The sequence below is a fragment of the Phascolarctos cinereus genome, unplaced genomic scaffold, assembly GCF_003287225.1.
Source record: "Phascolarctos cinereus isolate Bilbo 61053 unplaced genomic scaffold, phaCin_HiC Scaffold_5;HRSCAF=322, whole genome shotgun sequence".
In the NCBI taxonomy this organism is placed as follows: Eukaryota; Metazoa; Chordata; class Mammalia; order Diprotodontia; family Phascolarctidae; genus Phascolarctos; species Phascolarctos cinereus.
Genome location: NW_027555958.1, coordinates 182,619,433 through 182,632,379, shown reverse-complemented (window position 1 = coordinate 182,632,379; position 12,947 = coordinate 182,619,433). Strand labels below are relative to the sequence as shown.

The 12,947-nt window shown below is 34.4% G+C and overlaps 1 protein-coding gene across 15 annotated transcripts in view; it reads right to left on the bottom strand.

The window, feature by feature from the left end:
* The window catches only part of SNAP91 (synaptosome associated protein 91), a 150,951-nt gene that overhangs the window by 52,087 nt on the left and 85,917 nt on the right, over positions 1 to 12,947 (bottom strand). For all 15 annotated transcript variants that reach the window (XM_078155259.1, XM_078155260.1, XM_078155253.1 and 12 more), the window contains 3 exons: positions 4,753 to 4,780; positions 2,333 to 2,442; positions 1,472 to 1,593 (listed from right to left, as the gene is read on the bottom strand). In XM_078155259.1, the coding sequence (XP_078011385.1) occupies positions 1,472 to 1,593; positions 2,333 to 2,442; positions 4,753 to 4,780 (260 nt within the window). The remainder of the gene's footprint in view (positions 1 to 1,471; positions 1,594 to 2,332; positions 2,443 to 4,752; positions 4,781 to 12,947) is intronic.

Genomic DNA, 12,947 nt, shown 5'->3' with positions numbered 1-12,947 from the left:
AACTATGGGCTGAATGACTACACAAAGTCTTCTTTGCACTCTCTCTTCCAGAGTCATCTAAGTCCAGAGGCAAGACAAAGGTCAAGAAGACTGGTGATGACCTGGGATGCAGTGGATGACCTTGGGGTCTTCAATGTCTGACCAAACTCTACAGTGCTTACTTCAGCCACTTGCATGGCTGTTGAAATAAGTTATTCTCATTTGTGCATTCTGCTGGGGGAAGCCATCACATACTTGCGGTACACACCCTCCCGACTCACTGATAGATATGCTTGAGGTATATGAGTGTTTACAGAAGACCTCTGGTGTGAGGGTTATTTTCCACCTTCGGTGTTCATCTGCCACCCAACTCTCACCTGTGGGTCCAAGAAGCTGTTACACGCACAGTGGCTGCATCCTGGTAAACTATCTCAGCAGACAGGCTAAACCAGGTTAAGGGTAATTGGCTTAGGTTTAGGTATTAAACTGTAAAAGCACAGACTGGAAGAAATTTTACTTGACAGTAGTTCATATGCAGAAGAAATCTGAACATAAGCTAGGAATACAAGTTTATTATAATTTAAAATCGCCCAGATTGAGCCAATGATTAGCTGAAAGGAGACAAGAATACCAATGCATTCACAAAGGTATAAAATATTTAAAACCAACTATTGTTTATCCTTAATCCACTCAATAATCAATGGGCAGAGTTCTCAAATTTAGAGTATCAACAACCAAGTTAAAGTTTATAGATAGTCTTAAGAATTGATTTTTAGCATCTTCTACCCCCTTTTCCAAAACTTTCCAGAAAGGGGAGATGGCATAAGACCACAGACTATTCTGAAGTTTTATTTTAAGAATATCATGAATATATTATACTCTAATGTTGAAATGAACACTGGAAAATACATGTAACATTTAAAAATGAATGTTGCCAAGACTAGATTTATCTAGAGCCCCTGAAGAGAACTAGCATTAAATGTTTTGGTCTTCTACTATGTAGCATCTATTTTACCAAAAATTAATATGTTTATTACAATTCAATTGCTAAAAGTTAACTGTAATTGCTGGTTCACGTCAAGGACAACATGAGGAAAATGCCCATTAAAATCTAAATGAATCTACAATCAAAATAAATAAGAATTTTAAGTTCTACTTATATTTGAGTTAATGCTTTGAGTTAATTTTTGCTATAACCTAATATCTTATTTAAAAAACCTCAGAATTGAGATAAAATATTTCCTTATATTGCAAATTTTAACTCAAGCTAAAAAAATACACGCATGTAAAATTTTAAATGTAACACAATTATATGCCTATGGATGTCACTTGTGGTCCTTCCTCTCTCCTCGTTTTCTACTACCATTTAGAAGTGTGAGATTATAAAAGAGGCAAAACATTTTTTCCAAAATGGAAAAAAATTATATTTTAGACTAACCTAGAAATAATAAGAGACAGGAAGATATAAATTGTTTCCTCTGTTTTCTCTTACCTCCCCATGCAGTTGCCCCTCCAGAAGGTGCTGGAGGAGGTGCTGCTGCTGCTGCTGCTGACTGTGCCCCAGATGAAAAGTCTGGTTGGAGGTCAAGGAGATCACTAGATGGTTTAGACGTACTAAAGGAAAGAAAAAGAAGACTTTAAAATTAGTTTAACATATTTTAAAGAATCATATATTTGAACATTTGTTAAATTTGGCTAACAGATATAGCAAAAATATAGAATCTAATTAAGACAATAGCTTCATAAATTGGTTATTAAAATACTGTATTCAAGTCCTCTGGAAATTAGAATATAAATTAGAATATGGCAGCAAGGTAACCCTATTCTTCTCTGTAGTTACTGTTATTTGGAGTAAGGATCTTTCTACTATGTAGCATAAAGACTCCCTCAAACACCTTAGCTTCATGGTTCCTCAGCTTACTCATGTCACATGACCTCATCATCCAGCCCACCTCATCCACACACAGAGATGGTCATATCTTTGATCTTGCCATCACTCAATACACCACTTCCATGTTCTCGAACACTGAAATTCCCTTATCTGATCACAATCTATTGTCACCCCATCTCTCCCTCTGCCTTGCAGCCCCAAAACCTGTTGTTTTTTAAGTCCAGTGCTCAATTTTTATTTTATCTTTTTACTACCAACTAGTTAACAGGCTCTTTTGATGGCTCTTCCGGGTTTTAAACATTGCCTTGATAGCCAAGAGCTCTTTCTCTCAGAGCAGAAAACTTGAATATCAGGCTTTTACTTTCTATACCCAGTAAGGGTGGTATAAAGAGTAAAATTCCTACACAAATAAAATGAAAATCAAACTAAATATCAACAATTCACCAATAATAATTAACTAACCTGATGGGAGCTACTGCAGATGAAGCTGCAAATAAGTCAACTGGTGGGGATGTATCAATACTTTTAGCTGGAGTAGAATTAGGAGATGTAACAGTTGTGGCTGGAGAAGACTGAAAGTAAAGATGTACAATATATAATACTCTAATAAGCTTTTATACCACACATATGCTAAACTTACTGCAGAAGTTTACCCTTTGCAATGACAAAGAGTAATTCACCACAGAATAAAAAAAACTGTGAAGAAAGTCTCAAATGACAAAAGTTTAGTTTACCAAACACCTTACATCTAATCTCGTAGTAACTTCCATTTCTATATTTACAATCATATTGTCAATGCCTAAAAACATTCCTTCATTGGAAAATTAGTTGAAAACAAAAAAAAAAAACAACTAGTGGTTGCCAAAACTTAAATATTTGAAGAAACACTTGAAGTAACTGCCAAGACACTCAGTTCACTTAATACACTCACCCCCGCCACTCTTTTCCCTTTCCTTCCTACACCTATTTCTACTGGGAATCTTCCTGCATGTCTTTAGTGTCTAAAAATCCAACTTACAAAACAATTCAGAGATGGCAAAGCATGACTCATAAGCATGATTCAAGTCACTGGCAGCTTGAGGATATCTTGTGCATATCCACCCACTAATCTGACACAACCAGCTGAAAAAGAACAACAAAGCCTATAAATCCTTTTTCTGGATTAGTTCCCTTTGAGGCAGACTAGGTAAATATCATGTGAGGACAGTTGAAACACTAAATAAATACTTAAAGTTGTGGTTAGCCATCACACTAGCTCTGCTTCCTTTCATGAGATAATTCCACTTTCCATATCTTCAGAAGAATAATATGAATAGGAGGGGAGAGCCTGCCTGGTATCAAAGCAAATCAGACATGGAAATCTCATTTCTGCTTAAAAAATTAACAGCACAACAAATACTTCAAGATAATGATCAAATAAATATATCACTAACTTAACTGGACAATCAAATAAAAAAAAACAACTAAACTCTTTGTATTATTTTGTTTTGTTTTTAGAAAACTACTCCAGAAAAAGGATTTAAAAGGTGAGTATTTGTGGGAGACACCTCAGTAGTTGTGCAGAGGCAAAACAGTACTTGTTTCAAACCTACAAACTCTGTAACCAGAAGGTCAGAATTAAATAGATAGGAGTACCAGTTACAGAACACTTAAATAAAGAAACAAAAGCAGTATATGGATTTCTGTTGTGCATAATGCTATTCAAATGTTTTTTCACCCCAAATAAGAATTAGTATATAGTTCAAATACTAATAGTATCTTCAAAGTGATAGAAAACTGCTAAGCTAAATATGGTTTGCATATAAAAATTAGGCTAGTTATGCTAAATTTCAGCTATGGGCATTAATACACCTAAATAAAACTCAGACATACTCTCAACCATAGCAATATGCTTAATATAGGTGCACCAATATAAATCAAAAGTGACATGTCATTTTTGTCACAAATCTCGTAACAAGTGTTTAAACAGTTATAAATGTAACACACAAAAGCAGGTAAGAGAAATATAAAAAGGTGACTTTGTAAAACTGTCTGTCGACCATATAATTCTTGGCGGGATATATGATAGCTGTAGCAGCCAAGCAAAATTTCTGAACATTACAAAAACAAAGACAAATCAGACAAATTTCAATCTGATTTGACCAATACATGAACTTGATCACAACAAATAATGCTAAAACTACCCAGTGAATACTCCTGAAACTTTGTTATCCTTTGCATATGATGTCAGGAAAACTTTATATCCTGCTATTTAGCAGTTTTACCTATTAACAGTATATACATATAGATAAAAAAGCTAAAAATGTTCTAGGATAACAAAGGAAAAACAATTAGATTATTTCTGGGTCAACATCCATTAATAATAGGGGAAAAAAAGTATATCAAAGTGTTAGGATCTTGGATCATGGATTTAGAATTGGAAAAGACTTATGAAGGACCTAGTCTAGTCCAATCCCCTTATGTTCAAGATGAGGAAACTGAGGCCCAGGGATTTACATGACTTGGCCAAAGTCACACAAAGTAGTAAATGTCAGAGGCAGGATCTTTTATTATGTTGTCATTGTAAACTTAATAAATACTTACTGATATCCTGGGTTGCTTAAAAGTAACTGACAGTAAATTCTCTTGTATCTGATATTGTAATCCAGGCATTTAAGATGTCTGGCACAATCTCCACTATTTGAGTAACATAAATCCATCAAAGATAAGATTAAATCATACAAAGTTAAGGATGTTTCATAATTGTGACTAGAGTAAGAAACATAGCTAAAGTTAATAATGTAAATTTAGAGAGATAGCTTTTAAGATGAAAAAGCCAAGTAAGCAATGCTTTGCTACATTGTTGTTATTATTTTTCTAATGCAGAAAACATTAAGACTTACCTTACTCAGCGGAGAGGGAGCACCAGATCTAAAATTTAATTGAGAAAAATTTAAAAAGGAAAGTATATTAATATGCACAAAAGCATTTCAAATAACATCAAAATTGTGAAGGTTTAACTTGCTTATGTGTAAACATGTAGTGTCTATGTATAAAATGGCATTTCAAAGTCATCCATTAGAAATACCAACTTCAGCATAAAAACAAAGTTCAGTAACAACATTTTCTAGGACTTCAAGATTTTCTACATTAAGTTATGCTACCTTCTTTAAACTTTGTTATTTTATCAAATCATATGAGTTTTAGAGCTAGAAGGGACTTTAAAGATCTATTTTATAAACAAAGAGAGTAAATAAAGCAGAGAATGGTGGAGTGACTTGGACATAGTACCAATTAGTTAACATCATAATTTGACCTAGAACCAAAGTTTACTGACCTGATATTATTGGTGATATTGACAATTTGAATTCATAGAGAGATGTACGATTTACAAAGTGCTTTCCTTCTAACAATCATGTTAAAGTTGCATGGATTTCTATAAAGCAATATCTCAATCTCATTTGTATTTCAAATATTTCCAGAACTTCAATACCCTACTCACCCCTTATGAAAATTCTACCACATCATAAAACTGACCGTACTAAAACTGGAGAAGCGCCTGCCCCAGATGTAGAAAAATTTATTAAAAAAATATAAAAAGGAAAATAAAAATGAACATTGTGATTCTGCGAAAACTTCATTTTATATATTTTGAAAAATAAATAGATAAATAAATATTAAAGAAATGAACAAATGATAGAAAAATTATAAAGAATAGGGTCTACTAACATTTATTTACAAAGGTAGAACTAATGTGAATGTTTCCGGCCAAACTTTTAGAGGAATCATGCCATAATTTGCACATCCTGATGACTAAAGTCTATTTCACTTGATGTATCTACAATAAAACTCCTCCAGGACAAAAGAAAACTCCCTCTACCTGTCACCACATTTCCTGTATTTTCTTATACAATAACCTCAAAGTTTGTTTCTGGTTTAATAAATGAATATAAAGAGATAATAAAGCTGTTTAAGTAGCAGCAGACACCTAGCAACAGTACTTTTCTAGCAAAAAAAAAAGCAGTAAAAACACTGAAAGCCTAAAACTTCCCACATTCTATAGACCTTAACATAAGAAGCTATTGCACCATAATATAGCGAGGGAAAGGTTGGGATTGTGAGGTGCTCAAATGATAACTGGAGTTTGGTGTTATATAAACTCTCTTTAGGAAGAAAATGAGAAGAAATAGCCATTCCACAAAAATAGCAGTCTCTCTACTAGGATTTGATGCATGCCAGAGTTTAAAGTTTGGGTTGTGAATTGTTTTTAAAGAAAAGTAGATTGTTAAACTTCTATTGTAGAATAATCTTCAACTTAAATCTACAAATATGTAGGACATCTAAGAAAGAACATGGATAAAATGTATTTTTTAAATTAAATTGTTTTGTTTTGTTTTTCCTTAGCATAACAATTACCACTAGAGTAAAGGCACACTGGCTAAATGATAAGTTTACAGGCTTAACTAACCAACCAAAAAACATTCCTAGCATTCCACTTAAAGAAGCAGTTGGATAAATGTATATTTCTTAAAACAAAGGTCCTAGAAAGAAATCTATATATTTACCTGCTGGGGATCACCTCAAAAAAGTACTCTAGAGACAAAAGAATTCAAATTATGTTGCTCCTGGCATCTGCAAAACTCAAACTCCAGAACAGTATGTGAACATTTCCCCAGTGAATTTGGTCAATAACTTCTTTCATACTTCTTTTTATGTTGTGAAAGTGGAACAGAAATTCAGATGAAATAAAAAATTGCAGAAAATAAAGCCCTAAACCCTATGAGGAAAATGGAGAAGCCATTACATCTGAGTGTTCAGGGAAGGAATGACAGGGAATTTATTCATTTCTGGAAATAATTTACAGGAAGGTATTCTTTAAAGGGATCAGCTGAAGCTACTGGTTAGAATATTAGCTGATGAAGAAAAACTCAGATAATAAATAAATACTTAAAAAAAATTGCTTCCTAACTAGTACCTAAAAAATTAAACACACACACATATCCCTATATACATATATATATATACACACACATACATATATATATATACATATATATATATATATTCTATTCTTAGTCTAGAATTTAATGTGAAAAAGTCAAACTCATTCAATTCATACATAAAATCTCAGTAAAAAAACCATCCTTTTCTTATTAATCATCAATATGTCAGTCTTACATATACGCAACTCTAGCATGACAAGCAAATCAACCTTTGCCTTGGATTAAATGAACTCCTGAATCTATATTACAAATTACAGTTAGACAGTCATTTACGTGTGGATATTAACCCACACATGTTATTTCCTAGAAAAAGGAGTAAAGTGAATGTGTTGGACTTCTTTAGTGAACAAGTATGGCTAAAGAAGTGAGTGAAATGTTTTGGAATACTGTTGTCAAACTGTGTGTGTTTGTGATATGAAGTAGGTCATTCTACTTACTGAAGATGACTGAGATTGAACTTACATGATATGAATCTAATTGATTAACAGAGGTTCATTGAGGCCTGGAAGCCACAGATATCTATCCATTTTTCAATTTATTCAGCAAGTATTAAGACCTTAGTATATTTAAGATATTGCTCTAGGCCCTGAAAGGAGCTATACAGATGAATAAAAGAGATTAAAATCCAGAAAAAAAGAATGCATGTATAAATCAATATTACACAGTTATCTATAAATTTTTATTTACATATAAAAAATGCCAAAGAAAGGAAAGTAGTATGGATATTCGGAGGACAGAGAAATCAAATGTAATGGAGGATAATCAGAGAATATCTGGAAAAGGATATATGTAAGCAAGATTTCAACAGCTAGAAATAAGGTGCAGAGAGCAGGGTAAAATAATAATCTAATAAGATGAAATTCAACATGGATAAATATTAAAGTCCTATAACTGGATTAAAAAGATAAAGTTCACAAAATATAACATGGGATAGGTAATACAACTACAGTTTGATCTGGAGGCTTTAGTGGATTATATTCCCAGTATGAGTTAGAGAGAGACACGGCTGCCAAAAAACACCCCGAAAACAAAAACAAAACCCACATGCAACATCCACTCCACCCTGCCAAACCCTAACGTAATTTTAAACTGTGCTATGAGATGCAGAGTGTCTAGAATGAGTAAGATACCATCCTGTACTTTCCTTGGTCAGGTTGTTTCTTAAGTATTGTTCTGTGTGCCACGTTTTTTTGGAGGTATATTGATAATCTAAAGAACGTCCAGAAAAAAGCAACAAGAAAAGCAAGAAGACTCAAGATCATGTCATACAACCTTCAGTTGGAGGAACTAAGGAAGTATAGCCTATTGAAGAGAAGATGTGTGTGGCACAAAATGATATTATCTGCAGGGGTATCAAAGAAAGAAAAATCAGATTTGGTCTGCTTGAACCTAGAGGCAGAACTGGCAGTAATGGGTAAAAATTCCAGAGTTTTACAATGAATATGAAAAAAAACCCCTAACATTCCTATTTATTTGCACAAACTATGGAGGGAAATTTTGTTCATGTAGAGATTGAATTAAATGAGTTCTCAGGTCCCTTCCTACTCTATTATTTCTGATTAAGAGGGAACAAATAAATATTTTGAACACAGACTCAGAAGGTTTTCAGAAATGATTAGATATAGGAAGAGGGCATAGTCAAATATTAATCATAAGTTTCAGGTCTGGATGACTGGGAAAATGGTGATGTTATTAATAAAAATAGAGAATAAAGGCAGTGCAACAATTCAGAGGAAAAATGACTAGATTTGAAGTAATAAAGCCTGGTATAATAAGTAATAAAATACTCTGTTGTCTCCTGGCATACTTGTTGTGTTCAGATTGTAGATGTTGTGGCTATCCTAGATCTTAGGGTTGGCCTCCTCAACCCTGTGCTCTCCTGCGAAAGATTTTCTGACATGGAATTTCATAGGATTTCACTACTTTCCTGACCAGCTAACTCCTTTGTTCCTCCTATCTGAGCCAGGGTTTTGTGTACTGTATGTTTTTTGTATTTTTTAGTTTCATCTCCAGCCCTTTGACTACTTGTAGTTTGTTTGGTTTTGGGCTGAAAGGTAAGAGCAGCCTAATTTGACATCAGAGCAGTTCCAATGGGATCTCCTTTGGGGAGAAAAAAGGATTTTCATTTGCTTGAAGGAACATATGGGGATGTAGTTTAGATCTTTTTTTTTGTTTTCACCATGGGTTTATTTTCTAGGATTTGGAGTTTGTGCTATCCTGGATCCAAAACACATTGGTTATGCAAACTGAATAAATGATTGTGCATTGGCCATGGGAGGTAAGCAGGTGGGAATCCAAGACAAGGAAGGAGGAATAAAAAAATCTTTTCTCAAAAACAGAAAAAGAAGGGTCAGCTAGTTGGCACAGTGGATAGAACACTGGCTCTGGAGTCAAGAGGACCTGAATTCAAAACTGATCTCAGAGCAGACACTTGACACTTATTAGCTGTGTGACCCTGGACAAGTCACTTAACCCCAATTGCCCACCCCCCAAAACAACAACAACAACAACAACAAAACAGAAAAAAAAATGCTTGTTCTGAGATTTACCACTGGTGTGACCTCAGACAAGTTACTCAACCCATCTTGGCTTAAGTTTCCTCATCTGTAAAATAATGGGATTTGAAGAGACTCTCTAAGATCTCTAGTAGTTCTAAATCTATCATTAGAAGGAGCTAGTTTTTTTTCTCTTTGGGTTATAAGCATTTAGAATGATGACATCTATTAAAAATGCACATTTTTATGGATCAATATTAAGTACATGTGATCATGGGCAATAGTTCAGTCTACGATAATGTTCTGGATTTGGTATTTGTAGTATGGGAATTTATCAAATCAATAAATGGTAGTGAACTTCTGATGTATAATTCTAGTCAGTAGACTGTCTTGTTAGGTATTCAACAGGTGCAAAATTTTACAACCTGAAATGATGTGTTTTACAATTTTTTACCATTTCACTGCATCATCTTCATTGATTACTAAGTCTAGCCTTGTTAAGAATAACCCTTTTATAAGCTCTGATTGCAATGACAAGGTTATAAATTGCCATCATAAAACTCCATATCCACAAAGAAATTCACATGATTCAGTCATTTGTCCAATGCTACTTGGTCAATATTATCCTTAGTTGAATTTATTTGGATGTTTTCCATTGAGGGCCTTTTCACTCTATCTTAACCTTAACCATTTCATAGATTCCATGTAGAGATAAATAACTTTCGGCAACTGACATTAGACAGTGTAATGGCATTGTACCTGATACAAGTGCCTTTACCAGTCAGTCAAGAAGCATTTATTAAGTACTTACTAGATACCACCCATTGTACTAAGTGCTGAGACACAAAAGAAATGCAAAAAAAACAATTCCTGCTCTCTTGGAGCTTGCTCACAGTCTAATGGGGGGGAGGGGACAATTTACAAACAACTACATATAATTAGATATATACAGGATAAACTGGAGATGATCAACAAAGGGAAGACATTGGCATTAAGGGGGAATGGGAAATATATCTTGTAGAAAGTGGGATTTTAGCTGGGATTTGAAGAAAGCCAGGGAAACTAGGAAATAGAGATGATGAGGGGGAGAATTCCAGGAATGGGGGACAGCCAATAAAAATGCCAGGAGTTGGGAGATGGAATATCTTGTATCAGCAACAAGGCCAGGGACCTATCTTCTGCATACACAGTATATGTAGAGGGGATTGAGGTGTAAGAAGAATTGAAAAATAGGAAGGGCTTTGACTGCTAAACAGAAGATTTCATATTTGATACTGGAAATGAGGGAAATACTAGAGTTTATTTAATGTGGGCAGGGATGTTACATAGTCAGTACTTTAGGAAGACTGATTTGATACCTGAGTGGAGGATAGACTGGAGAGAGGAGAAACTTGAGATAGAGAGACTAACTAATACTCTACTGTACTCATCTAGGCATGAAGTGATGAGGCCCTGAACCTCGGTGGTCACATGCCAGAGGAGAGAAGTGGGGGATGTATCAGAGATGTTAGGAAGATAGAATCCAAAAGACTTGGCCACTGATTTGAAATGGAGATGTCACTTAACCTCCTTGAATCTCAGTTTTCTTATCTGTGAAATGAAGGGGTTGGACTCAGTTGGTATCCAAGGTCTCTTCCAATTCTAATTCCATAAATGTGTAAATACTTTGGATTTAAAGTTAGACAGAACATCAATGAGCTTAAACTGATGAAAGATGTCATTTTATACAGCAATTATTCCCGATGGCAATTATTGTGTTAGTGGCATGTTTTAATTGTTCTTGATAGCAATTATTGTATTGGTAGTAATATTTTAAATATAGCAGTTTTCCATGTGAATATAAAATATTCTAATATTCTCACCATAATTGGGTTTATTTTATGTAATTGTAGCACATGGATAAGTTATAAGTGCAGAACTGGATTAAAAGGTTTTGTGATAGATAACAAAGGTAATATAAATATCATGGTGCAGCTTGTTCAATAATTACTGACTTGCAAATAAATTGCTTTTTCTGAGACTCTTTAGTCACATCTATTTTGCTCATTTGCCAATATACTGCATTCTTTTGTATATATATATATATATATATACATATATATATATATGTATATATATATATATATTTTTGTGATACAAGCATTGAACACTTTGTATAAAAAACCCACAAATAGTAACTGGCCTATTTTTGGATAAGCTGCTGGTGTTCTTATGTTATGGTAATAGGTATTGATGCCTTATATTAAAAAATGTGGTGCCTTGCTAGTAATTTGTGTAGTACTGAGAAGTGTTTCAGCCAATAGTTAAGATCTTAACTAGCTCTGTAGCTTTCTTGTTTTGCCTTTTTTTTTTTTTTGGCTAGGCAATGGGTTAAGTGACTTGCCCAGGGTCACACAGCTAGTAAGTATTATGTGTCTGAGGCTGGATTTGAACTCAGGTCCACCGTGCCACTTAGCTACCCCAGCTTTCTTGTTTTGCAGAGAAGTGATACTTCAGTTATCTCTCTTAACATAATTGTTCTGTCACTGATTATATAAATGGTGTCCAAACTTTTTAATTCTTATCCAGGTACACTTGCCTTTTCATTGTGTTGGATTTTGTATGACCATATAGATGACCAGAAATTTTGTTCATCCTTTCTTTGGCAGAAGATGGCACAGTACAGCAGAAAGAGCAATGGATTCAAAATAAAAAACAAAGCAAAATAAAACGAGTTTAAATCTAAACTCTGCCACTTATTGCCTATGTGACCTTGGTCAAATCCTTTAACCTCTCTGGGCCTAGTACAGCACCTAGGCCCTGTGAATGCAAATACACAGTAGAGACAATCCTTACTCACAAGCAACTTATATTCCAACAGGGGACACAAGAGCATATATGTGTATTTGTGTATGTTAATATATGAATGTATATATATTTTATAGATATGAATGTACACATGCACACATACATTTATGTATATTTATATATGATCTAGTCAAACTGGCTTTTTCTTTTTTTCATTCATAATACTCCATCTCTCAACTCCATGCTTTTGAAGTGGCCATTCTTTATTAATAGAATACACTCTTTCCTATTCTCCATCTTAAGAGTTCCTCTCTTCCTCTAAGATTCTCTCCTGAGCTCCAGTCATACCACCAACTGACTTTTGCATATCATTGGTTGGATTTTCAGTAGCCACCCCAAACTCAATGTTCAAAACAGAACTCATCTTCTTTCCTCTTATAACCCTCCCATCTTCTGAACTTCCCTATTACTATCAAGTGCACCATGATCCTCCCAGATACCCAGGCTTGCAACCTCTGCATTCCCTGACTCCTCACTCTCACTCTACTTATCCAATCTGTTGCCAAATTCTGATATTTCTACCTTCACACATCTTTTGTATATATTCTCTTCTTTCCATTTACACAACCACTTTAGTTCAGGCCCTGACTATTTCTCTTAGATTAATGCAATAGCTTTCTCTCCGCCTCTAGTCTCTCCCAATTCCAGTACAACTCCCATTCAGCTGCCAGCATGATTCTTCTAAAGCATAGTCACCTCCCCAGCTCAAGGATTTCCAGAGGTTATTACCTCCAGCACTCTTTTGGCAAAGCT